This window comes from Littorina saxatilis, linkage group LG2, assembly GCF_037325665.1.
Source record: "Littorina saxatilis isolate snail1 linkage group LG2, US_GU_Lsax_2.0, whole genome shotgun sequence".
In the NCBI taxonomy this organism is placed as follows: Eukaryota; Metazoa; Mollusca; class Gastropoda; order Littorinimorpha; family Littorinidae; genus Littorina; species Littorina saxatilis.
In genome coordinates, this window is record NC_090246.1 from 4,124,221 (window position 1) to 4,152,060 (window position 27,840).

General features: G+C 44.3%; 1 protein-coding gene across 3 annotated transcripts in view; it reads left to right on the forward strand.

The window, feature by feature from the left end:
• Nucleotides 1-27,840, forward strand: part of LOC138958042 (voltage-dependent L-type calcium channel subunit beta-1-like) — a 76,940-nt gene that overhangs the window by 8,223 nt on the left and 40,877 nt on the right. For 2 of the 3 annotated variants that reach the window (XM_070329088.1, XM_070329089.1), the window contains exon 2: nt 2,232-2,312. The exons of the other annotated variant lie outside the window; for it this stretch is intronic. In XM_070329088.1, coding sequence (XP_070185189.1) covers nt 2,232-2,312 — 81 coding nt within the window. The remainder of the gene's footprint in view (nt 1-2,231; nt 2,313-27,840) is intronic. 3 annotated transcript variants of the gene reach the window in all.

The following is a 27,840-nucleotide window of genomic DNA, read 5'->3' on the forward strand; positions in this document are numbered from 1 at the left end:
CTAAGGAGTGTAAGCGGGAGCTGCAGCCTACAAACACATAAGACAACAAAAGAAGGTTTGTTTCTTCGTGAGACAATGCCTTGACTCAACACGCAATTGAAATGTTGCCTTTTAAAACAAGTTCCCTCATTGAGTCATTAGTTTCTTACAGCCACAAAGTAAAAAAAACACCCAAAAAACAGTATAATTACAGCTCGTTGAACGAGATCATGCAGTTTTCAGAGTTTTAATTTCTGACACTTTCCTGTTATTTGTAAAACTATATGAAGAATAAATATAGCACAGAATAAGCATTTAGGCTTGGGAATGATACGCCTTTCGTCGTAAATACGACGAAGTCCTTTTCTAAAAAGAGCCTCCGTGTGCCCTTGAAAATGCTTAAAACGCAACATTTTCCCGTCAGTACGCCCAAATCACTTTTACTCATTCCCAGGTCTGAGCATTACAGATCCACTTTCTGTGTACATTCGGTGCATATATTATATTCAAATTGAAAGGTTCTTGTTACATTACATAGGGATGTGCACCATTTGTTTTTGTAGTGTTATAGATATTGTTGACACTCACAGTGTTCAAGGGTTTGTCTGTCTGTTGATGTATACATGTAACACACTGTGCTATTCCTGGTGGTTGGTGGTTGCACTTGCAGGGAACAACCTTCTTCACTTTGGCAGGGAGCTGACCTTCCACCCCCCCCCCCCCCCCCCCCCCCCCCTCTCTCTCTCTCTTGTTTAAAGACCACTGGAAGTCTACTCCTAGGGATTCTTTAGAGTGTGTGCGATCAGATCTGATTTGTATTACTTTAAATAACATAATTTGAGGTGCTATTGGGTTCATTTTATTGCACAGTTTTAGTTTTACTAGTGACTTTACATTGTACACCAGTCATCTCTTGTGATCGTGGTGTACTCTGAACTTAGTGCTCAGCAAGTCCATTGAATAATTTCTCATCAGCAGTACTTTTGGTATCTCTTGTGCTGAAACTTAAAGTGTTTTTGAGATGGATGATCAGATTCCAGAGCGAATGTTAAGCCACGATCAAGTTATCATTGCAGGCTTTCCCCCCTATTGAACAAGGGTGTATTACCTACAGCTTGCCGAACATCTATAGGGACATTCCCCTATTGAACAAGGGTGTATTACCTACAGCTTGCCCAACATCTATAGGGACATTCCCCTATTGAACAAGGGTGTATTACCTACAGCTTGCCCAACATCTACAGGGACATCCCCCTATTGAACAAGGGTGTATTACCTACAGCTTGCCCAACATCTATAGGGACATCCCCCTATTGAACAAGGGTGTATTACCTACAGCTTGCCCAACATCTATAGGGACATTCCCCTATTGAACAAGGGTGTATTACCTACAGCTTGCCGAACATCTATAGGGACATCCCCCTATTGAACAAGGGTGTACATGTATTACCTTCAGCTTGCCCAACATCTATAGGGACAATCATTTACAACGAGCATACTGTGTTTACTCACCCAATAAGTTGTAATTTGGCTTGACAGGCTTGTAGTTTTACCTCTATACATAACAACACTGAGTTGAGACTGTTACAATTGTGTAACAACATTAGTTATTACTTGTACAATGCGTGGACAGATCTGTCTAGACACACATTGATCTAAATTGTAATAATTATTTTGCTTTTATAAATTCAGGTGCATCGGGGTTCAGTTTACCAATGCGCCATTAGCTCATACAATCTGAAAATGACTGTAAGAATCACCTTGAGATGGGCACATCAAGATATACTTACCAGTATAACTGCCTTATCCTGTTCACAGTAACATGTTTTTAGTCTGTCTTGACTTGAAGTTGTCTCTAACATGTATCAGAGCACACACACACGCATCCATGTACAAATTGGTATCTTGATACTGTGGTAAGTCTAACTCAGATGGCACCATTTAGCTTTTAATTGACAAAAATATGCGGAAATTGGACATGCCCTTGGACCTTCAAATGTTTTACAAATGGCTTAGTTCTTACAGTTACCAGTTCCAGGAGATCAGATGGGTCTGTGAATTTTAATTAAGTCAGTATTCTGTGTGGTCAAGAGTTCTTAGCACATTGTGTCAAATAGTGTAACATTACATCATGGTATTAACAATGTCTCTGCGTCAACCAAACATGATAATTAATGCTAATAGGTAATGTTGACAGGTAAAAACAACAGAATTGAAACCCAAAGTGTGTGATGTGTGGTTTATTTGTACAGGGTAAAGGCGGAAAGCGGAAAGGCAAGTTCAAACGTTCCGATGGGAGTTTCTCGGACAGCTCGAATAGCTTCGTTAGACAGGTTGGTACCGTTCTGCTGCTTCTCTCTCGGTGTGGTCCTGCAATGCTGAGTGATATCCAGTATCGAGTGGTGTGTCTCTTGGTTCCCTTGTTTGGCTTCTTGACTTGAGTGCTGCCTTTGACTAGACGGAGAAGGGGCATGCTTTCTCCCCCTCTCTCTCTCTCTCTGAGTGTTGTCCTGCATTTTGCAATTGCATGAGGTCTCTCTGTCACCCTTCTCTCTGTGTTGCTGACAGTGGCGTCTCTTGTTTGTCATTGTCACTGAGGATCCATCTCTGCTGGTTGGGTCATATCTGTCAACACTCTTGCTTGCCGTTTGGAGTTGTGCCTTGTAACTAATGTGTCCTTCCTGGGGTGGCTACCTTGCAACTTACTTGTCTTTCTGGTTGTGCATTGCAACTAATCTTTCCTTTCTCAAGTTGCACCATGCACCCTCTGTTTCCTTTCTAGAGTTGCACTTTGCAACTTATATTTCCTTCTGCAGCTGTGCCTTGTAACTACTGTGTCCTTCCTGGAGTGCTACCTTGCAACTTACTTGTCTTTCTGGTTGTGCATTGCAACTAATCTTTCCTTTCTAGAGTTGCATCTTTAATTTTTTTCTGGAGTTGTGCCTTGCAACGAATGTTTCTTTTTTGGAATTGTGCCTTGCAGTTGCAACAAAGGTTTCTTTTTTCGAGTAGTACCTAGCAAGTTCAACTCTTCTTTTCTTTGTGGAGTTGTGCTTTTCTAGTAATGTTTTAGGTTTACCTTTCAACTAATGTTTTCTTTTGGAGTTTCATTCTTCAACTAATGTTTCCTTTTTGAGTTGTGTAACTTGCAACTAATAGATCCTCTGTGGAGATGAACCTTACGCAACTCGTGTTTCCCGTCTTGTTGTGGGGACTTGTCGTTTTGAATCAATCTGCATGTGCTGTTGCACCCAGACTGTTCGCACAGTGTCACTAACAAATATCCACTAATCTCTGCTGGCATAAGTCGACTTGTTTAGTCTCAGAAATTCCTCTCGTCCGGCTTGTCCTTCTGACTTTCTTCAGACAAAAAGTAAGATGAATGCTTTGTTTGACTGATTTTCGCTGTGTGATTCTGTACTGCTTGTGTTCAATCTGCACGTTGCTTACGGATTTGCGTCCTTCTTAATCTTCTGTGCTTAACAATATTTGAAATAGCTTCCGTTCACATCTCCGCTTGCAAAAGTGTCCTTGTCTTTCGCGGTGCACTTTTTGTCCAAGCCGTTGTGTACCTAACATTTACTGTTGCTTTATCTTCCGTACTGTCTCGTCATCTCGTGGGGTTCATTTGTAATTGCACGTGATTTCCGAGTGGTGTACCTGTCGTGGCATTTCTTTTGTGCGTCAAAGTGTCTTTTGTCATTTGAATGCTAATGTCACAACTTTTGTGTTCACATGTTTTGGTTCAATTGAGTGCTCTTTTCATAGGCCATTTGGACCTTTTCAGATCATGACTGGTGGTTTCTGGTATCCCGAATTTCTCAGCAGTGCTAGGTTGTTTACACTGCGTTTACTCGAAGCTGCCCTCTGTGGGATTTTGTGTCAAATTGCAGACAGATCTTCCGACATGGATCAGTAAGCTGTGCTGGAATAATTATACACTGCATGATTTCTCACAATAAATTTCCCCTTTTCTTAGTTACATTTTAAATACAATGTAATTGTAAGGGCTGTTTTTTGTTTAATTCACGAAGTTGTCTGGAGTGGCACAGAGGACTTAATTCATGAACCGGATGTGTGCATCTTTGTTATTCTGTTGTAGTGTCACTGTGGATGTGGTTATATGACTGTTGTGAAGGCTCATGTGTTGCTATTGCACTAATTGTGACTTTGAGTCACCTGTTACAGGTTCATTGTTCTTACATACCGCAGACTTATGGGTTAGTTGTTAATTGCTTGTAAGTTAGAGCAAGCTTTGAGATGAATTAATATGATCTTATATTGAATCCAGTTTTAATGGAGAAAGCTGGTCTCACTGTTTCAGTTAATCTGCTTACAGCTGTTGTGTTGATCTGTCATAAGGAATCAATGTCAAACCTGGAAATCATGTCCCTGGTTATTTTTGGCAGGCAGGAGATAACATCAGCGAGAAGGGTTATCGAAACACCTTTCATTCGCTGGTGAAAAGTTGAATTGCATTACTATACTTGTGGAAGTGGACGTGTGAACATAACAGGTTGTCCTCCGTATCAAATTACCAATTTCATCAGCGTGGCTTTTATTCTAATGGAACCATCGTTGACCTGTTTCTACAAATGGCAGGATTAGTTGGGTGTGGCATTCTTCAGAGTTCAGTTTGCAGAGGAGATTAAAAGATCTTGTAGTTGAATTGATTTACGTAAGCACGCTCAATAAAGATCCTCATTTTCTCTTTGACTTCCGTATCATATAACACACCTTACCAATTAACTTTCAAGAGCCAGCTGGATATGAGACATTGTTAATCAGCTTGTTAACTGTAAAATCGGTTATGTTGTTGTTGTTGTAAGCCTTCTGGCCTTTGTTAATTATATGATTGTATCGTAGATGCAAGGAGTGTATGGGTGTTTATTTATTCATTTATTTATTTATTTACGAGGATTTATATCGCGCACGTATCTCACCACACAAGGCGACTCAAGGCGCATGTTACCTATTAATGCCGTGTGAGATGGAATTTTTTACACAATATATCACGCATTCACATCGGCCAGTAGATCGACTGCCTTTAGGCGCTGCATCCACCTTTCACGGCCTATTATTCCAGGTCACACGGGTATTTTGGTGGACATTTTTATCTACGCCTATACAATTTTGCCAGGAAAGACCCTTTTGTCAATCGTGGGATCTTTAACGTGCATACCCCAATGTAGTGTACATTGGGGTATGCACGTTAAAGGTATGGGGTATGATTGTTTCCACACGAGGACAAATACCAATGGCTTTTATGCTATATCAGTATATGGCGTATTAAGTTCTTGTTCTTGTTCTTCTTGTAACTGTTCGCACTTGACAACATTGATGGTGTGGTCAATCCTTTGACAGGAAGTTGGCTATCATGTTCTGTTTTGGCAGTTTCTTCTTGTGAACTGTTGATGGGACCCTTTAGTGACTTGTGGGCGAGGATGGTCACTGACTGTGACGAATTCTCTGCGGAACAAACATTGCATTGAGGCTCATTTTTACCTTGACGTTGAAAGTGGTCGAGGTAAGCAACCCCCTATTTGATAGTCTGCGAGTCATTCTGTAGTGGTGCCGATCTCAGAGTGCTCAGAAGATAAGGTCAGAGCCAGCCAAAAGTGTAGCTGGTTAGGTGACTCTTTGTGACAGGCGTGTGTACTCTTTGGTCAGTTTACCTGTCAGCGGACTTTTTATCACAGGCGTGTGTACTCTTTGGTCAGTTTACCTGTCAGCGGACTTTTTATCACAGGCGTGTGTACTCTTTGGTCAGTTTACCTGTCAGCGGACAGAAGCAGGAGCCTTTTTGGAGAGTTTCCCTTCATTTGTAGGATCTGATATGACAGGTTCCTCTCTCTCTTCTCTGTCCCAGTCTCTCCCTCTCTCTCTCTCTCTCTTGGTCCTATGAGGGTTTGACTGCATACATTTGACAGTGGAGGATTTGATAAGCAGATTGTGGTTGAAAGGAGGAGTGGTTTGTTCATGATGCCCGAGACATTATGTCCCTCATAAAGTGGTGCAGAAAGCAAACATTTCAGAGCAGGAAACTGCACCGCTAAATCCTATCTTTTGTTGGTTGAAACTTGAAAGTCGAAGAAAATTTGATCTTATTCGTAACCCACACAGGATTAAAAGTGATGACTCAACAGTTAATCAACCTTGCATTTTGGACCAGACCATTTTTTTTCTCAAGATTGTCTGTGACCTTTGTTGATTTCTCTTTCCTGTAATAAACTTCTTCCTGTTCTGCTAAGACAAAGTTACACTGATGAGGGAAGTGATTTAAATGCCAAGCATTTAAGGTGCTGACTATCAGTGGTTAGGCCTGTTGCCTTTTGAAATACTTTGTCCGTTGATGCGTTTACATCTTCCTGTTATATATCTGATGATTCACCATCGGCTACGTCCTTTGTTGAAGTTTCAGCCATTGTAGCTGATGTTTTAAGGGCACGTCAATTGAACAGGCTTTGATCACTAATTATAAAGAATACAGCTGTGACCAGTTTTGAGAGTACATTCTAGTTCTAATAACTGGATTGGTTTACAGTTTTTCTGGTTGTTTCGCCATAGTTTTGGGTGGAAGTTGGACCACAGGCGGAAGGTATCGTCCACTGGACTACTACTATCACAGAAAGACTACTTGTAGTCTTTCTGTGATAGTAGTAGTCCAGTGGACGATACCTTCCGCCTGTGGTTGGACCATGCGAATACCGGTAAATATAATCAAAGATTGCGGTGGCTGGAAGTTAGACCATGCGAATACCGGTTAATATAATCAAAGATTGCGGTGGCTAGAAGTTAGATCATGCGAATACCGGTAAATATAATCAAAGATTGCGGTGGCTAGAAGTTAAATCATGCGAATACCGGTAAATATAATCAAAAATTGCGGTGACTGGAAGTAGATCATGCGAGTACCGGTAATTACAATCAAAGATTGCGGTGGTTGTATCATGGTGTTAATTAAGGATATCCTCCCCTGCTTGGATGCTGCTGCTACTGTTGGTGTGAATGCATAGCTGCAGTGTGGCATCCTTTGTGACACACGCACACACACATGGCGAGCGAGGCATCCGCCAGCAAGCAGTATTGATCTCCGTGTGTGTGATTCACTCGGCAATCAGCTGGGGCCCGCTACTTGTCTGTCGCACGCTTGCCCAGCCTCGTTCCTAGCACAGCCCGTTCACGACATAACATTATGGGATGGCACTTGCCTAGTGGCATTATTAATGTCTTGCAAATGGTGGCTGTCAGCGCGGGGTAGTGGACGGGGCAAAATGACAGTGTCCGAGCTCAAGGCCCTTGGTCAGACCCTGCGGTGATGGCCGGAGCTGCTGACCAGGAGAGGACCCGCCGCGCCGCCCCAGCCACCACCCAGTGACCGGACTGTGCAGAGGAAGTGTGGGAGCATGTGAAAGGCAAGCAGCAGCAGCAGCAGACGGTGATTATATGGGTGGCGACGACGGAAGTTGTTAGGCTGGAAGAGGAACAATGATGCAGGCGACTCGCGGAGAGGAGCGCGAGTGGCGGCGGACGGCGGGGTCCCGTGTTGCTTTTTTTGTGTCGGTGGTCGTAACGCAGCTGCTGCTGCTAGTGCCGCTCAAGGCTATCGTCGATGGTGACGACGGTGGCGATGAGAGTGACGATGATGCTGTGCTGAGGTGGCCACGCGCATAATGCACGATGCCGAACAAGGCAGAATGGGGCGTCTGAGGAAGATTCTGTCCGGCCTGAGCGACATTGACTCTCTGGTGGTGAATACGTTCTTTAACCCCGCTACCTACTGTTGTCTGTCACCCGTGTCGTGTCGTGTCTTGTCTCTCTTGCTGTTCTGTCGCCCATCATGCCCTGGTTGTCGGCACTCTTGTCTCTTGCTTTGTCTCTTCTGTGACGTCTTCCTTTGTCTTCCCGTTTGTTTCCAACGGATGTCGAGCGATACTAGTACCTAAGCGGATGTTTTTACATTCAGTCAAGTATTGTTTGTTGTTTTTGTTATTTAGAGGGGTTTACAGACATTGCACCTTGCGAATAGGTCAACCAAACATAAGGTGTGTTCTTCCTTTGGCATTACGTATGACATGTTTGGATGTCTATGGGCGTTGTTCTCGAAAGGCAGAGCAGTGGTAACGTATATCAGGGTGGATCTGAAACTGTGCTGAGAGTTCTTCACTTGCCTCTGGTCACACTGTTCTCATGAGCTGTGTGTTGGATTGGTTGCACATTTGGTACTGTCGTGTTGAACCTCTGTGTGTTGTGTTGAACCGGAGAGAGAGAGACAGAGACAGACAGAGACAGAGAGAGGCAGAGACAGAGAGAGAGAGAGAGAGAGAGAGAGAGAGAGAGAGAGAGAGAGAGAGAGAGAGAGAGAGAGAGAGAGAGAGAGAGAGAGAGAGAGAGAGAGAGAGAGAGAGAGAGAGAGAGAGAGAGAGAGAGAGAGAGAGAGAGAGAGAGAGAGAGAGAGAGAGAGTGTGTGTGTGTGTGTGTGTGTGTGTGTGTGTGACCGTCTGGCTGTTCGTTATGGAGACCTACAGCACCTACATGTCCAAATCTGATTTTTTGTTTGACACACGACACTAACTATTGATACTATAAAATCACTATTACATCCACTGTGTTTCGTTTGGGGTAATCAAGGCTTTTTGTATGTCACGTTTCACAGATCACAAAAGGTGATTATGAACGGTTAGTTACTGCTAACTAACTAACCACACCACGATCCACTCTCGCAGTCATACACATAGATAGAATCAACAAAAGTATAAGTTTCAGACGCCTGTTTATATACTATCTCGCCTCCTCCCTCGAGACTTCACTCCAAAAGATGTTTTTACGTTCAAAACGTAAAAATAGGCCACTGATACAAATGCCAGTCAAAGTTACACACACACACACACACACACACACACACACACACACACACACACACACACACACACACACACACACACAAAACAACTTTGGCAGTTCATCTGCACTTTTCAGCTTTGTACGTCGAACATGTAATGACTCACCAATACGTTTGGTCCAGTAAACACGCGTCATGTGCATGAAGGTAGTCAGTTCACTAGGATGAATCAGGTGGAACATCTGGTGCACATACAAACGACTGCACGCATGATTAGAACAACATCACGTCAGGTGACTAGCAGTTGAAGGCCCTGTTGAAATCGCCTACACCATCCTTACTTGACAGCCTTTGTTGGCTCAGGCTTTTTCCTTGGCGCAAAATTGTAACACAAACAGCAAGCAATTTCTCAGAAGCATTTATGCGTTAATTATCAAGTTGTGTCTTTTTTCTATTTTGCTGGCACAAAATTGTAACAGAAGCCTTTATTCGATATTTATCAAAATAATCTATGTTTTGTTCATTGCATTTAAATGAGCCTGTTCTGCAAAGCTGTAATAAAGTGAAACTTCAGGTAAAAATCCATTTGCACGCTTGAGATTATCATCCCCAGAATGGGAAAGATACCTTCCTACCCACGAAGACTGTCTTGTACATCGCCCTCAATCCTTCTATACTAACCGTCTGATATGTTTTAGTGCACATCTTTGTGATGAGGCCGTTTATTGAAAAAAACACCTAATTATATTACAGGAAAGGCCATTCATTCCCCTACCATAATTATATTCATAATTATATTTACATAAGGTAGTGTCCATGCAGTGGAATCTACAACACAGACATTCCCAAAAACGGGGGAATCTACAACACAGACATTCCCAAAAACGGGGGAATCTACAACACAGACATTCCCAAAAACGGGGGAATCTACAACACAGACATTCCCAAAAACGGGGGGAATCTACAACACAGACATTCCCAAAAACGGGGGAATCTACAACACAGACATTCCCAAAAACGGGGGAATCTAGGTTTTGCGAAATTGAGTTTTGGGTGTGTCTGTGTTGTAGGTTCCTCTGTATGGACACGACCTTGCGTGAAATCAATCTGTCTGTTGATTATATTATGGTAGGGGAATGAATGGGCTTTCCAGTCATGTTATTGGTTGTACAATAACCGGTCTTATCACACAGATCTGCACTCAAACGCATCTGCCCAGTTTTTGTTATGACGCGATGCGTAGTATGGGCTTTTGCATGTGGTTACAGAATCCCACTTATTGGACACCCCACTAATTGGACACCCCACTTATTGGACACGTATCAACAACAATCAACAGCATTACTGCTTCCAGTACAAAGACAGATTTTTTTTCTGAATCATTTCGTACCCGACACTTATATATCTATCTGCGATACTGATTAATCCAACAAGGAATTACTGCCAAGCTGAAAAAGCAGTCAGGCTATAGAGTTTTAGTATGTGTCAAAATGCAGGGATGCTCTGATCACATGTACTAGTCTCGACAGATCTGTGGTGGTGTGCATGAAGGTGTAAAAGTCGTTTGGGTTCGGTTGTTGTGTTTGTTCTGACTCTGCCCTTCTGACCTCGGTTTTTTAAATTTTTTATTGGTGTGGAAAAACCCGCCGAGGGTAAATGTCAGGCCATTTGAGGTGACTCAGTGTCGGAATCATCGCTGCATGCATTTTTAATAGTCCCTCGCAGCTGCAGTGTTTCAAATTAATTGATGTGCCAAACCCACATGTGCCAGGCCAGAAAAGCAATGTGTCCCAGCATGCATTGGGCATGATTAAAAACGCCATTCTTGGGGACCCTGTTCATTAAAAAAATAAAGAATCCACATAGGATAAGTGAAGTTTTTGTTTAAAAACACGGCTGTGCTTTTTTTTTTTTTTTTTTTGCGTCGAAATTGTAGAAGGAAAATTGAATACCTTGCAGACAGGAAGTGGGTGTGTGCCGCTTTTTCTGTAACTTTCATCCGATTTCTGTTGTAAGACGATTGCAGCTCTCAGATATTTTGTGTAAAACCGCAACAAAAAAAGAAAGATTTTAAATATTAATTGGGGAGTAAATTAATATTTCCAAAATGCTTCAATCAAAAAAGTAGTCCTGGCTTGTTTGTAAAATGCAGGTTTTGCTTTGTACAGCATACAAACTATTTTTGTCGTCTGCGTATCGTCATCAGACGACACACATTGTTGCTAGATTCGCACCAGTCAAACTCAGTATTTCACACATTGTTGCTAGATTCGCACCAGTCAAACTCAGTATTTCACACATTGTTGCTAGATTCGCACCAGTCAAACTCAGTATTTCACACATTGTTGCTAGATTCGCACCAGTCAAACTCAGTATTTCACACATTGTTGCTAGATTCGCACCAGTCAAACTCAGTATTTCACACATTGTTGCTAGATTCGCACCAGTCAAACTCAGTATTTCACACATTGTTGCTAGATTCGCACCAGTCAAACTCAGTATTTCACACATTGTTGCTAGATTCGCACCAGTCAAACTCAGTATTTCACACATTGTTGCTAGATTCGCACCAGTCAAACTCAGTATTTCGTTACTTTTATGGTAGTGTCTATTCATTGTTTTCAAAATAAAATTCGCACAAGTCAATATCAATCTTGTAATTCGTTCAGTTAGTTTTTGTTCTATTTTGTTTCAAAAGGCTAAATTCTAAAGAAAACAGATTTACACAGTCAAAAAGGGTGACGGAGTTCGTTCGTGGTAGTCAGGGATGTCGATAGGCGTCGGACATCGACCATAGTCCGATTGGTTTAAACAATGTTTATTCATATTTTACATGTTCATGAAATGTACATTGACATAAGGTGAAAACAACAACGGTGTCTTCAAACAAATTTACAAGAGGAACATGGCAGACAGTGAAACCCTTACACAGTAAGCAAAAACAGTCAGAAAGTTTAACACAAAATATCATCCACATTTAGAAGGAAAAAGGGAGATAACAAGTCCGATTCACTGCCTCTACAGTGGGGTCTGTATATTTTTGAAATTGTAAAGCAGAGAGCCCGGATGGGTGAGTTTTGCACCTGTGTTTTTCAACAAGGTGATAAGCACACCCGTAAAACGTTTCATCTTCGGAGGGCGATACCCGGGGGCATTCAGCAGACGGCGAAAGTTCTTCGGTATCCTTTTCTCGCTTCTTTGCCGTTTTTTCGGCTCCTTGAGAGGAGAGAGTTTGGTGCCAAGCAAAACTGAGTGTGTGTTACTGTTACAACACATCGCACCGTTCCTTATGCCGGCCTTCTGCTGGCAAGGTGTCAGGGACGTTTGAGGGGGGGGGGGGGGGGGGGGGGGGTCAAATGCAAACTCGGAGGAATTTCTTCAAAAAGATCAAGTTTATTTGGTACGCATAGGAATGTTCACTGTAGCTTGCATAAAGGTCAAAGACTCCTTGAGTGCAAACTGAAAGCTGAATTCAAAGCGGATAAACAATGTACGTGGATTTTGTTGATTTTTGTTGTTTGAAATAAAAGAGCGTTACAAATGCGGTTCAAACTGAAATCAATATATTGCAAACACACCGCAATCTAAATCATGAAGTCTGCCCAAACTACAGATCTGAAGCTAAAGATACCCCTCCCCCCCCCCCCCCCCCCCCCCCCCCCCCCCCCCCCCCCCCCCCTCTTCTCGTTAAAACGGTCACGTCCTGTTCGCCACGTGTCAAAGTGAAGGGATGTACGTCCTGTTCGCCACGTGTCAAAGTGAAGGGATGTACGTCCTGTTCGCCACGTGTCAAAGTGAAGGGATGTACGTCCTGTTCGCTACGTGTCAAAGTGAAGGGATGTACGTCCTGTTCGCTACGTGTCAAAGTGAAGGGATGTACGTCCTGTTCGCTACGTGTCAAAGTGAAGGGATGTACGTCCTGTTCGCCACGTGTCAAAGTGAAGGGATGTACGTCCTGTTCGCCACGTGTCAAAGTGAAGGGATGTACGTCCTGTTCGCTACGTCTCAAAGTGAAGGGATGTACGAACTCAATGTAAAAGCCGTGACAGATCTGTGGTGCCTGACACACGATCGTTGAAACGGTCGACACCATCGATTGCACGTTAAGGAAGGTGTACATTACAAACACCACTGAAACATATCTGGATTCAAAACACCACAGAGAAGCAGACGATTCCCTAGGTTTGCAGGAAGATAGAAGCGGCCATATATAATATTCGATGACCTTCTGAAGTTTCGCACAAGTAGGTTAGGAGCGGGAGGGCCGTGACGGATTCATCATTCAGTCGTAGGAGTTGATTCTTAGGATATGGCTTCGTCAGACTGATCCGCTTATGCCCTGGTGGTCAACACCGTTGGCGTACCCACTCAAGGTCAAACGTGTCTGACCTGATGAGAACTTCAGCTGATCATAGCCACGTGTCATTTTGGGAACCGGCGAACAAATTATGTATACTTTTCACTGAAAGTTTAACTGAGAGATTGTTAGCCATGACTTGCTGGAATGTAGACTCAGTAATTATTGTTCCATTATTGCTTATGTGTGCAGAGAAGGCGTGGGGGGGGGGGGGGGGGTGTGTAGGGACTTATTTTGTGAGTTTATGACATATTCTTTTGATCAAGATGCTTACGCTTAAAAGTTCGATCGTATTTCGCAGAGGAGCTATGATTTACTCCACAATTATACCAATTTCGCTGCATCAGAAAGAGGGGGAAATCATCATCTCGTTTTCTGCCACTCGGGCATCGAGCCAGAACACTGTTGGCATGGCATACTCACAGACCTGCAGCATATGCCCCACAGTTATGATCGGGATAAACTCGCGCCACTTGTAGTCATCTGAATGCCAGCAGTGCACGAGCCGTGTAGTAAACGGTGCTATCGATTCTGATGCTCGGAACGTGCGCTGTTGGTCGAATTGCTTCTTTGGAATGGAACAGTCTCGCTGCGACCTATTAGTCCCCGTTTCCATCTTGTCTGAATGTGTATTATGTGACTCGGAATGGCACAGTCTATTGATAAGGTCTGTTGCCGCCTGTCTCCATTTTGTCTGAATTTAGAGTATCGGGCTACTCGTAGAAATGGAAAAGTGTATTGACATACACGGACTATGGATGCCTGTTTCCATCTTGTCTGAATTTATGAGGAATACTTAATTCAATTGCCATGAATTGTTGATCTCTGTTTCAGTCTTATCTGGATTTATAATAAATTATTATGTAGCAGCTGGTGTTTTGTACGGTTTGGTGTGTGTGTGTGTGTGTTGGCAGAACAAACTGTCGGCTCAACAAGTAAGTTGTCTGCGGTTGAAAGCGGAGAATTCCTGTCCTTTTCACACAAAAAAAGGGCCAGAGCGATTCAGGTCATGGATTGTGATACATATATATATATATATGTTAGGCGCGTTTGATCGATCTGCGCGATCGCGCGATCGCGCTGCGCGTTTGGTGGATCAATCAAACGCGCACACATCGATCGATGTGTGCGCATTTGATCGATGCAAAGAATAGGCTACAAAGAATACAAGAATCGTTAAAACGCGCAGCTCTTATACTCTTGCGCATTTGGACGATCTGTCACAAAGTAAGTCCCTACCACACACAAGAAAAGTTTCAAATACAGGAATGTTCCGAAATATACCCCAACAACGTTTTTGATTTGTTTGTTGTCAGGCCTCTCAATCTTTCAAACAGTCTCTCTCTCTCTCTCTCTCTCTCTCTCTCTCTCTCTCTCTCTCTCTCTCTCTCTCTCTCTCTCTCTCTCTCTCTCTCTCTCTCTCTCTCTCTCTCTCTCTCTCTCTCTCTCTCTCTCTCTCTCTCTCTTATGATCTTATTCTCATATTACTATTATTGCGTGTGTCTGCGTTTCATCATAAAAAGTTTGTTCCTATGTATTCCCATTTCGATTATTATAACCATTTTGCTTAGATCAGGACTAGCTGGAAGAAAGGCCCTACGGACCTAATGCTATCTTTCCTGTAATAAAGTTCTATGTTTTAATGTTTCTCTCTCTCTCTCTCTCTTAGTTTCTCAGTCTCTCTCTCTCTCTCTCTCTCTGAGTCTCTCTCTCTCTCTCTATCGCTCTCTCTTCTCTCTCTCTGTCTCTCTCTCTTAGTCCCTCTCTTAGTCTCTCTCTCTCTCTCTCTCTCTCTCTCTCTCTCTCTCTCTCTCTCTCTCTCTGTCTCTCTCTCTCTCTTAGTCGCTCAATCTCTCAGGATCTCTCTCTCTCTCTGTCTCTCTCTCTCTTAGTCTCAGTCTCTCTCTCTCTCTTCTCTGTCTCTCTCCTCTCTGCTCTCTGTCTCTCTCTTCTCTCTCTCTCACACACACACTTTCTCTCTCTCTTTCAGTCTCTCTCTTAGTCTCTCAGTCTCTCCCCCCAATCCCTCCTTCCTCATCTCTGTCCATCCCTCTGACATCTCATGAAAACAGCTGAACTTTTAAATCATTTGCTATTAAAGGTGATTTGTGAGACGGATCGTCCAAATGCGCAAGTATATGAGAGCTGCGCGTTTTAACGATTCTTGTATTCTTTGTATTGATCAAACGCGCACACATCGATCGATGTGTGCGCGTTTGATCGATCCACCAAACGCGCAGCGCGATCGCGCGATCGCGCAGATCGATCAAACGCGCCTAACATATATATATATATATAGGCATGCCTTCCTTCCTTTTTGACTCACATGCGAAGCAAAAGTGAGTCTATGTACTCACCCGAGTCGTCCGTCCGTCCGTCCGGACGTCCGTCCGTCCGTCCGGCCGTCCGGAAAACTTTAACGTTGGATATTTCTTGGACACTATTCAGTCTATCAGTACCAAATTTGGCAAGATGGTGTATGATGACAAGGCCCCAAAAAACATACATAGCATCTTGACCTTGCTTCAAGGTCAAGGTCGCAGGGGCCATAAATGTTGTCTAAAAAACAGCTATTTTTCCCCTTTTTACTCTGAAGTTTTTGAGATAATATTGAATACCTCACCTATATATGATATATAGGGCAAAGTAAGCCCCATCTTTTGATACCAGTTTGGTTTACCTTGCTTCAAGGTCAAGGTCACAGGAGCTCTTCAAAGTTGGATTGTATACATATTTTGAAGTGACCTTGACCCTGAACTATGGAAGATAACTGTTTCAAACTTAAAAATTATGTGGGGCACATGTTATGCTTTCATCATGAGACACATTTGGTCACATATGATCAAGGTCAAGGTCACTTTGACCCTTATGAAATGTGACCAAAATAAGGTAGTGAACCACTAAAAGTGACCATATTTCATGGTAGAAAGAGCCAATAAGCACCATTGTACTTCCTATGTCTTGAATTAACAGCTTTGTGTTGCATGACCTTGGATGACCTTGACCTTGGGTCAAGGTCACATGTATTTTGGTAGGAAAAATGTGTAAAGCAGTTCTTAGTGTATGATGTCATTGCTAGGTTTAGTTATGTAAAGGTCAAGGTCAAGCATGTGAGTCGCATGGGGTTTGCCCTTCTTGTTCTCTCGTTATCGTGTGTGTGTGTTTGTTTGTGTGTGTGTGTTTTACAAGTTTATGATGAGTGTGCTGTCGTATGACATCCAATTCACGTTTTGAGTAAATATGACATCGCTGACCACTCTTTCACGGGTGAGTGGTACGCTTACATTGATACAGTTTCATTGGTGATTAGTATTCCAGTGAAGATCAAGCGTATGCAGCTGCTTGTGATGTCGGTACCGCCTGTTGGCAAAAATGACGCATCAACCACCTGCCTGCATGAATATACAGCAAGAGAATCCTGCAGACCTAAGCGTTTTCAGACGTGGGCATTTACAGTTCTGGTTGTCGTTCTCTGAGAGAGAGAGAAAGAGAGAGAGAGAGAGAGAGAGAGAGAGAGAGAGAGAGGAGGGGGGGGGGGGGGCTAGTATTTTGGAGTTGCATTTTTTTTCTTGCTGTACTCACTACTGTCATGTCGACCTCTTTTCCCCCAGTACTGAAAAAGAACAACATGCAACAAAACCAACAACACCCCGCCGGTAATGACGGCAAACGGCCCTCATTTCCACAAACAAACCACACAAAAACAGCACGTACTACACACACAGTACCAAACATAACGCATAAATAGTAACCCCTCCACATACACACACATCATCATCACCATCATCATCGCCAGCACCAAAGGCCGAGTAGCACGTGTTACATAAGGCTTTTGTGGTCTGCATTGGCCGCGCAGAGGGCAGCTGTCTGCCAACCTTACGATGCGGCGGCACGAGCGCGCAAACACACAGACCGGTGCTTACACAACCCCATTCCACCGGCTAGTTAGATTAACATCATTGACTCCCCCGAGCAATTTACATCGTTGATTTTAGAGAGAGGGAAGTTCCCAAGATAAACTCTGGCAGGACTGGATTTGGAGAGAGGGAGAGGTGTTCCTAACAAAAACTCCGAAAGATTTTGATGAAGGAGGGACAGAGAGAGGGAGAGAGAGGTGTTCCTAACATAAACTCTGAAGCATTTTGATGAAGGAGGGACAGAGAGAGGGAGAGGTGTTCCTAACATAAACTCTGAAGGAGGGACAGAGAGAGGGAGAGGTGTTCCTAACATAAACTCTGAAGGAGGGACAGAGAGAGGGAGAGGTGTTCCTAACATAAACTCTGAAGGAGGGACAGAGAGAGGGAGAGGTGTTCCTAACATAAACTCTGAAGGAGGGACAGAGAGAGGGAGAGGTGTTCCTAACATAAACTCTGAAGGAGGGACAGAGAGAGGGTAGGGTGTCCCCGGGGTGGAAAGAGAAAGTTGAAAAGATAGCAGTTTTTACCTCCAGTACATGCACAGGGTGGGCTCATCATTAAACAGGTTTTTTTTAAGCGACGGCGTAGCACTGAGATTTACTCGGGGGGGATGCCTTTCTTATGTTCGGGTTTGTCTTGGGGAAAGGATTATTTTTGTAAGACGCGCCCACGCACATACTTACAGACACACGCACGTACTCATACATACCCACGCACGTACGTACACAGACACGCGCTGCGTGACGCTCGTATCCACACACATATATATATATATATATTCACAAACATGGACAGGCAGTCACACACACACACACAAAACGCGCGCGCACAAGCTCCTACCTCAACCACCGAACATCAGAGGCATGAAATTGAAACCTAAAAACAGTACAGGAATACATTACACTTTAGTAGTATACTAAAAATTGAAAAGGCTTTTCATCTTTGCTTTGCAACGAATGACTCAGTCCTGGGGCAATCCTTTCAAAAGCGCTGATGAGCGCGGTACAGCTGATTATTGGAAAGTCACACAGAAGCGAGCCCTGGCTGTGAAGGTATGCGCGTGAAATGGATAGTCGATGTGGGCAGACGACAATGGTAGGCGTGCACATGTGTACCCTGGCCTTTTGTCCCTTAAATCATTTTAGCGGATGAGTAATGGAAATGTGGCGGGCATTCATAATTCAGGCCGGCGAGTTACTTGTTTGACGTGAAAGCTGTGAGTGTAACAGCACGTGCTGCCGGTAAAACAGTGAACAGGTCGATCAATAACAGAGGGATCCCCTGGGTAGCGCTGATACACGGACTCGAACCACCGTCGTGAGGGATGGAAACGATGTGACTGTCCAGGTATGTCAATGGGCCAATAACCAGCGGAGGGGATGGGGTGTGTGTGTGTGTGTGTGTGGGGGGGGGGGGGGGGTGGGGGGTGCTGGACCAGTATTATAGAGCTACTGCAATACCTGCAGACTTTTTAAAGTTGGTGGGGTGTGGGTGGGGAGGCAGGTTTAGCGGTGCATGCAGTACTTTTATCACTGTGGGGATGCAGGTTTAGCAGTGCATGCAGTACTTTTATCACTGTGGGGATGCAGGTTTAGCAGTGCATGAAGTACTTTTATCACTGTGGGGATGCAGGTTTAGCGGTGCATGCAGTACTTTCATCCCTGTGGGGATGCAGGTTTAGCGGTGCATGCAGTACTTTCATCACTGTGGGCATGCAGGTTTAGCGGTGCATGCAGTACTTTCATCACTGTGGGCATGCAGGTTTAGCGGTGCATACAGTACTTTCATCACTGTGGGCATGCAGGTTTAGCGGTGCATGCAGTACTTTCATCACTGTGGGGATTCAGGTTTAGCGATGCATACAGTACTTTTATCACTGTGGGGATGCAGGTTTAGCAGTGCATGCAGTACTTTCATCACTGTGGGGATGCAGGTTTAGCGGTGCATACAGTACTTTCATCACTGTGGGCATGCAGGTTTAGCGGTGCATGCAGTACTTTCATCACTGTGGGGATGCAGGTTTAGCGGTGCATGCAGTACTTTCATCACTGTAGGGATGCAGGTTTAGCGGTGCATACAGTACTTTCATCACTGTGCAGGGATGTCGTTAGGCGTCGGACATCAGACATTTATCGATGAAAATCCCCAAATGTCCGATTCACATTGCCGCATGTCGGTCAGATGTCCTATCGTTTTAGCCTGAGCGTGGTCATTGTCCGATATGTACTCCATTCCTTCGGACAGCGCGATATTCGATAATTTTCATTTCAAGATACAAATCTTCTAAAAGACCGAACGCTCTCGTGTTCAGCTGACACTGGAGTTGCCAGTGCGGATCTTTTCTTTTGTCTGGAATTCCCGAACCGTTTGCGGTATGCGCCGTTTGGGTATAACCGTCTATTATAGTGGATTATTTTTAGATCAGTGCATGCTGCAGGAGTACGGGAGACAACTCCAACTGACTAAATTTGTCGTCTGCTTTTGTTTTCGATACGAGACGAAGCACTGAATTATGCCGCTGAAAAAAAACCTAAAGCCTGCAAAAGATCAGCATTAGATCAAACCGATCATTTTGTTTTTCAACTTTTATCCAAATCATGCAGTCTGTAATCAAAGTAAGAGCTCTGAAGTTGTTCATGTTGGTTTCTTTGTTGTGGTTTCTTTGAAACTAAACAAATACAACATTATACACACACTGTGTTGATGTATTTACTATATTATGTGTGTGTTCTACAGCGCGTGGGTGTGTGTGTGTGCGTGTGCGTGTGTGTGTGGGCACATGACTTTGGAACAATTCCATGGAATGTGTTATAAGCTGTTTGGCGCAAATTCATAATGTCCTATTAGACTTTCTGAAAGCGGTCAAATGTCCTATTGATGCTGAAGAACTCAGGACATTTGTCCTATAGGTATGGATTTGTAGCAACATCCCTGACTGTGGGGATGCAGGTTTAGCGGTGCATGCAGTACTTTCATCACGGTGGGGATGCAGGTTTAGCGGTGCATGCAGTACTTTCATCACTGTGGGGATGCAGGTTTAGCGGTGCATGCAGTACTTTCATCACGGTGGGGATGCAGGTTTAGTGGTACATGCAGTACTTTCATGTGGGCATGCAGGTTTAATAGGTTTTAGCGTTCTCTTTGTTGATGATACTTTTGGACTTCAAAATGGAGGAATCGCTGTAGCCAAAATTGTACAAATGCTTCACATAAAAAGCGAACAATCAGTTCGGTAGTCCCATGAGTCCGCTTGAAAAACATGAGGGCAGTCCGTAACCTGCCTTCGCGCCACTTCCGCTGACGGTTGATAATAGAACACGCTGTTTTCTTTGGATCACGTCGTTGTTTATGCTGCACTAAGACGAGTTCGATAGCTATTGATGCTGGACCGTATAGCTATTGATGCTGGACCGTATAGCTAGGGATGCTGGACCGTATAGCTAGGGATGCTGGACCGTATAGCTAGGGATGCTGGACCGTATAGCTAGGGATGCTGGACCGTATAGCTAGGGATGCTGGACCGTATAGCTAGGGATGCTGGACCGTATAGCTAGGGATGCTGGACCGTATAGCTAGGGATGCTGGACCGTATAGCTAGGGATGCTGGACCGTATAGCTAGGGATGCTGGACCGTATAGCTAGGGATGCTGGACCGTATAGCTAGGGATGCTGGACCGTATAGCTAGGGATGCTGGACCGTATAGCTAGGGATGCTGGACCGTATAAATATATTGCTTTTGTCTTTGCTTCGAGCATCTTGGAGTCATCCCAGTGGTGGATTGGAAAAAAATGGATCCGGTTTTATTTTCGAAAAGTTGCTATTAGTCACGCGAAGTCGAGACACGCATATCGATAGAGGCTCTCATAATATTGACAGAGAATTTAAATGAGACATGTACATTATTAATTATTGAGAAGGACACGCCACAATAAAAGAGTAATATGGAAGATAGGGGGGGGGGGGGGTGGGTGGGGTGGGGTGGTGGTAGCTCAGTTGGTACTGGTAGAGCACTGGACTTGTGATCCTCGGGTGGCCGGTTGGAATCACGGGTCAACTTTGTGTGTAGATTCAGAGGCGGTATCCCTGTCTCACCCCCATGTAACCACCGTGGCACGTAAAAGACCTCGGTCATTCTGTCAGAAGTGCAGTTGGTGTCTCAGTTGCTGTTAGCTTTCCACTGGGAGGAAGCGACCCGAATTTCCCAGCGATTGAACAAAAAAACAAAGAAATGAAAATGAAAAGTAGTGAGAAGGGAAATGGCGAGGAAGCGGGTTGTGTTTCAAAGAACTGGGTAGAGTTTACGTCATGACAACATACCCAGCACAGTACCACCTGTCACAGACCAAAGGGCATCGTAAGGATGTGGCCAGAAGCAGAGGCTGTACAGCGCACAAAGACAGGCACACTCGAGTGGTATGTCCACACCATGATAGGTCTGATATATATTGAAAGGCATTAGGTTGTTTAATTAACATCGTAGATAGGAATCCCAAACCAGATAGACTGCTAACGTTCCAACTTGTTGGTTTAGAATAACGTTTTGATTCATCCTATATAACTATAGGGTTTTACATGCTTGCTAAGTATGAATAGTAACATTTATGGCCAAGAAACTGAAATACGTTGTTTTACATCGTAAGGTTTACTTGCTTGCTAAATGTGAATAGTAAAAGTCATGGCCAAGAAACTGAAATACGTTGTTTTACATCGTAGGTCTACTTGCTTGCTAAATATGAATAGTTAAAAGTCATGGCCCAGAAAGTGAATGAAGATCACGATGGGTTGTGACCAGAGACAGTGGCACGGCAGGCAGACAGACACAGGCACTCAAAGTGATATTTGCTGCAACGAGGAAAATCGATGGGCGACGTGTTGGTGGAATAGGACGAATGTCCAGGCAAGCTGTAAGGGAATGTGACATTTGCCAGCCGGCACAGGTTACGTCTGCTGCCGTGCCCCCGACTCATCGGTCGCTTCTGCGTATTTACAATACATCTGAGTCTTTTGCAGGAGTAGCACACACACTCACTCACACACGCAGAGAGAGAGAGAAGAGAGAGAGAGAGAGAGAGGGGGGGGGGGGGGGGGGGGAGGGTCATGGAGTATTACAGGATTGTGGTCTCTTGAGACTTTGAAACAAAACTATTCTGGCACTAGCAGGGATGTTGCTAGTTTTTTTTAAATATATTTTTTTCTCTACATTTTCCGAAATGGCCATGAAAAGTTTATGGCGTCACATTTTTATTTCCCCCACCATTAACAGTTCGGCAGCTGTGCTGAAATAATAGCAAAGTTTCCGGCGAATTGAAAAAAGCGTATGTTTTTTTATCGACTACCAACTCGCCGAACGACAAAAAGCTTATGTTTTGTTTTGTTTTGTGTGGTTTGTTTTTGTCTGCACTTCTGCAACAACAAACTGCACATCTCTCTATCCACAAATCGTTAGCGGAAACTTTTTGTGTGTGTGTTAGTCTACTCTTGTGTTTTGGGGGCGTCTTATTTTTTGGGTGTTTTTTTACCGCTTGAGTTTGCGCCAGAAGAACGAATGCAATACTGAAGGAACTGTTATAATGCTCATGTTTGTAAAAACAAGAAATGACAAAGGCATAAAGAACTATAGCACCATCAACAACAACAAGAACAACAACAACAACAACAACAATCATCACCATCAAAACTGCAACAACAACAACGACGACGACGAACACTTCTTCCCGGCTCAGATCGTTCTCAGAACATCAGTGACGACGGCACCGGTCATAGGCAGAAGTTACGGAAAGGCAAACCTTGCTCGTACACAAAAATTGGTTCAAGCTCAGTTCGGCTCAGTGTATACATCACACGATTTTGCACGAGTGTTTGTATGTGTGTTCAGCTTTCCTCCCGCGGTGAGAGGGAAGACAAGTGAGCGAAAGGTGTGGAGGCCCTTGCCAAGGCGCGGGGAATTCATAACATTGCGCTGCACAGGTAAATTTATGTCAAGAAGTAGGGGTCGTTCATCAAACGCGGGCGTGATTCGCTGCATATATACTGTATATCTCTGGTTTCAGGAGAGAAGGAGAGTAAACTAATTTGAGAGGAATGTATATGTTATGGCAGCATGACGGAAGCAACGTTGTTTTGACAGGAGCTTGGGAGTGCGGCAGTGATTTACTGTGAAAATATGCACGAGTTGCATTGAAGTATATTGTAATACAATTATATATTTCCTTTTATTTAAAATCCTACTTTGCCAATTTGACCGAGTTTTGACATAAGAAAGGCACTTTGTAAAAGAGAGGTGGGCGGGAAAGGGGGGTGAGGGGTTGGGGACGGGGATATGCAGTTGGGGACAAAAAGCGGTTGGTGTACGGGTGTGTGTGGGGTGAGGGTGGGCATCGGGAGAAGAATACGGGACGCGGAGGTTGTGTGGGTGAGGGGGGGGGGGGGGGGTTACATCGTATAATGCATGGTATTTGTCAAACTAGTCATACAGAGAGATACGTAGCCTGAACAAAGTTGCCAGACGATTATCAGAGCAGTTCTCACAGAAACAATACTCACAGGGCACTTACGGTATTATTACTGCTTCGTAAATATGGACTTGAAGATGGTGGTTTTGGAGGGGCTCACACCACGCGACTGTCTGGGAATACATGTAATGGCCAGCCTACAAACCCTTCTCTGCGCAGATGCATAAACGGGGGCCAGACTAACGCGCATAATGAAATTTGGGTAGCCAATCTCTCTGGTGGCGGTGGTATTGGCAATAATGCACAGGCATTGAGGTTACAACCCCATTTGGGGAAATAGACCCATGGGTAGCTTGCCCCCAGCCATGTAAAATGCACGATGGCTTTTGAGCGTTCTGGAGCGAAGGCTAGTCTGGTGCTTTCGAGATACTGTGTTTCTGGGTAGTTTCGAACTTGGTTTTATATTGGAGGGAAGGACGGCAAAGAAGAAGGATGTAAAGAATATGGAAGGGGAGGGGAAAGTGCGTGCGTGCGTGCGTGCGTGTGTGTGTGTGTGTGTGTGTGTGTGTGTGTGTGTGTGTGTGTGTGTGTGTGCGTGTGTGTGTGTGTGTGATCCTCTATTGTTGAGGTCACTGGTGTACATTTGGTGGAGCACTGGAAATTTCATCCTCGGGTCGCTGGTTCGATTCTAGTCTGGGATGGACACGGGTCAACTGTCTGTGGTGACTCAGAAAACGGTATCTATGTCCCATTCGTATACCCCCGTGTCACCATCGTAACACGTGAAAGTCATCGGTCATTCAACTAGAACAGTAGAAGTGTGCGTGGCTAAGTACACCTAAACAGGCACACACCTGGGTCAAATAACAAACTGTGCACCAAGAGAAGGTGACATCTCTACCATCTCGCTCCACAACCACCGAAAGGTAATGGAGGTACGTGACGGGAGGGACTGTGCCAAGAGAGGGGAATGCAGAACAGGGGGGGGGGGGGGGGGGGCGACAATACCCAGGCTTGATTGCTTCCACATGGCGTGCACTAAGCCCCACGCTGCACTACCTGGGCAAGCATAGCATCTATAGAGTGTGCGCTGTGCCTGTATTGCAAACAGTAACTGGCGGAAGCTGGTAATAACAGGTAGGAGGGACTGGGTACGACCTCACATGCATAGCAACATTACATAACAGAAAACAAAAGATAAATCCATCTTGCTTCTTTTTGGCAAAACGGCAAAAGCGGTTCCTGGGGGTCACTGAGGACTGGGTGGCCGAGTGGTAACGCACTTGCGCTCGGAAGCGAGAGGTTGCGAGTTCGACCCTGGGTCAGGGCGTTAGCAATTTTCTCCCCCTTTTCCTAACCTAGGTGGTGGGTTCAAGTGCTAGTCTTTCGGATGAGACGAAAAACCGAGGTCCCTTCGTGTACACTACATTGGGGTGTGCACGTTAAAGATCCCACGATTGACAAAAGGGTCTTTCCTGGCAAAATTGTATTGGCATAGATAAAAATGTCCACCAAAATACCCGTGTGACTTGGAATAATAGGCCGTGAAAAGTAGGATATGCGCCGAAATGGCTGCGATCTGCTGGCCGATGTGAATGCGTGATGTATTGTGTAAAAAAAATTCCATCTCACACGGCATAAATAAATCCCTGCGCCTTGAATATGTGCGCGATATAAATTGCATAAAATAAAATAAAAAAAATAAAAAAAAATAAATCCCTGCGCTTAGAACTGTACCCACGGAATACGCGCGATATAAGCCTCATATTGATTGATTGATTGATTGACTGTGCGGTACTTTTGAGGGAAAAAAACCCAACACAAGACAAGTTTGTTATTTTTGCGTTACTTTTCAGCAGAAGGGCAACATTACTCGGTCAGCGGTTCTAAGCACTCTTTTGTTCTTAAAAAAAAAAAAAAAAAAAAAAAATTGGGGGGGGGGGGGGGGGGGGGATCTCACTCTGTTTATGTTACTTTTTAGCAGTACCGTTTATTGATGGCCGCAGGAGCGGACATCTATTGCAATGCGTTCGGAGAGGTGACATGAGTCGTTTGTTACCGTTCTCACGAGATCAGTTGTTGAAACCAACTTTGTTATCTGTGCTGTTCCGGAAATGAGCTGTGCGTTTTTGGAATTCATGTCACTGTATCACTGTTGTCCCAATTGCGCTTTTTCGGAAATGAGCTGCACCTCGTCTGTCTGTTTATAGCAACACACACTGTCTGTCACGTACACTCCATGCAACTCTCTCCGTCTCTCCCTCGCTCTGCCTTAGTGTCTGTGTGTGTATCTGTCTCTCTCTCAATCTTTTTCTCTCTCTCGAGATCTCATGCGCGCTCTCTCTCTCTCTCTCTCGAGTCATTTTCTCTCACCCGGTGTTCGTTTATCTGTTTCTCCGTCTCGAGTCACTCTCTGTCTGTCTGTCTGTCTCTCTGTCTCTCTTTCTCTGTCTCTCTTTCTCTGTATGTATGTCTTTGTCTGTGTCTCCCTCTAAGCAAAGAATGTATCCCTACAGACCGTCCTACACTCTTTGCTCTGAGTCTCTCCACCTCTGTCTTTCCATGAATGTCTCTGTCTATGTGTGTGTGACCCCCGCGTGTTAGGGGGAAGAATTTACCCGATGCTCCCCAGCATGTCGTAAGAGGCGACGAACGGATTCTGTTTCTCCTTTTACCATTGTTAAGTGTTTCTTGTATAGAATATAGTCAATGTTTGTAAAGATTTTAGTCAAGCAGTATGTAAGAAATGTTAAGTCCTTTGTACTGGAAACTTGCATTCTCCCAGTAAGGTCATATATTGTACTCACTACGTTGCAAGCCCCTGGAGCAATTTTTTGATTAGTGCTTTTGTGAACAAGAAACAATTAACAAGCTCTATCCCATCTCCCCCCCTTTCCCCGTCGCGATATAACCTTCGTGATTGAAAACGACGTTAAACACCAAATAAAGAAAGAAAGAAATGTGTGTGTGTGTGTGTGTTTGTCACTCTCTCTCTCTCTCTCTCTCTCTCTCTCTCTCTCTCTCTCTCTCTCTCTCTCTCACCCGACTCCTGGCACGCAGGTCAAAGCGGAGGTGTCAGTCTTGTGTTAACTTGAGTGCTCGTGTACCCAGCAGGAGGGGGGTGATTCGGGTCAGAAGTGGGGTAACTCGACCACTTGGCTTATGGTGGAGACAGCTGGAAGATCTCTGAATATAATTGAAGAGGAGTAGTCTTCCTTTTAGAAAATGTGTACTCTGCCTTGCAGATTAGAAGTTTGTGCTGTCCGGGCTGGGTAAAGGGAGTGGCCGGGGAGGGGAAAGGGGGGGGGGGGGGGGGGGGAGTGGGTAAGAGAGACGAAAGAGGAAACTGGACAGGGAAAAGTCACTGCCTGAAGCATTCAATAAAGCCAGAAAAAAAGAAAGTACGACATGTAGGTTTTCCAATCATATTTTTGCGAAGTGTGTGTTCGTGGCTGCTTTCATGCGGTGCCTGTATCCCCAGGAATTTCAGGATTTCTTTTATCTCTCTTTTTCTGACACCGTTCATTTAACGTCATTTTTACAGGACAGGTTTTTTTCCTTTCAGTTATACGTTGTAGTAGTTTGACCTTATTGTTTTAGTACAAGAAGAGCTCGTTCACCAGTAGCAAAGACTCACTCAGTCCGCCAGTGTGTCTGAGTGTGTGTGATGGGGGGGAGGGCTTCTCCCGTGACCGGCCACCTGCAATGTACGGACAGGTTTGCACTGGCCCTAGGGTGTCCGTTCATGAGAGGGACTGCTGTAGCAGTAAAACTAGTGTGATACATAAGTAATCAATTTATCCACTTGACTATATTCACAACAGGGACCTATCACTCTTCTTTGCATGTTTTTATGCCTACGTATTTTCAAATACTCTGCAACACATGTAACCCAAATACAACATGTGCCCGTACACTACCGCTTCTGTTATGAAAACATTGCTTCGGCCATGTTGATTTTAATCAACCAATTTTCTTGTTTGTATAATTATCGACTCTGGTATCCCCGACGTGGTCATCTTACTTCACTCACAACCATACTGTCTTCTTCGTGACGGATTTCATATTAAAAAGATAGTGCTCCGCGGTAATAGTATCAAAGGTTGATATGCTGTGTGCGTGGTTGGCTAGTTATTCTTGTTTTGTCTTTATGAAGCATTGGGGAGCCATTATAATGAAAGCATCTCGTTGCTATGTGCAGTTAAGAGTTGTGACCGGCCTCTGCCATTGTTGGCGCCCGTGTTGACAGCTGTGGGGAAAACACTTGTCACTTGATTCGCAAACCACTTTTG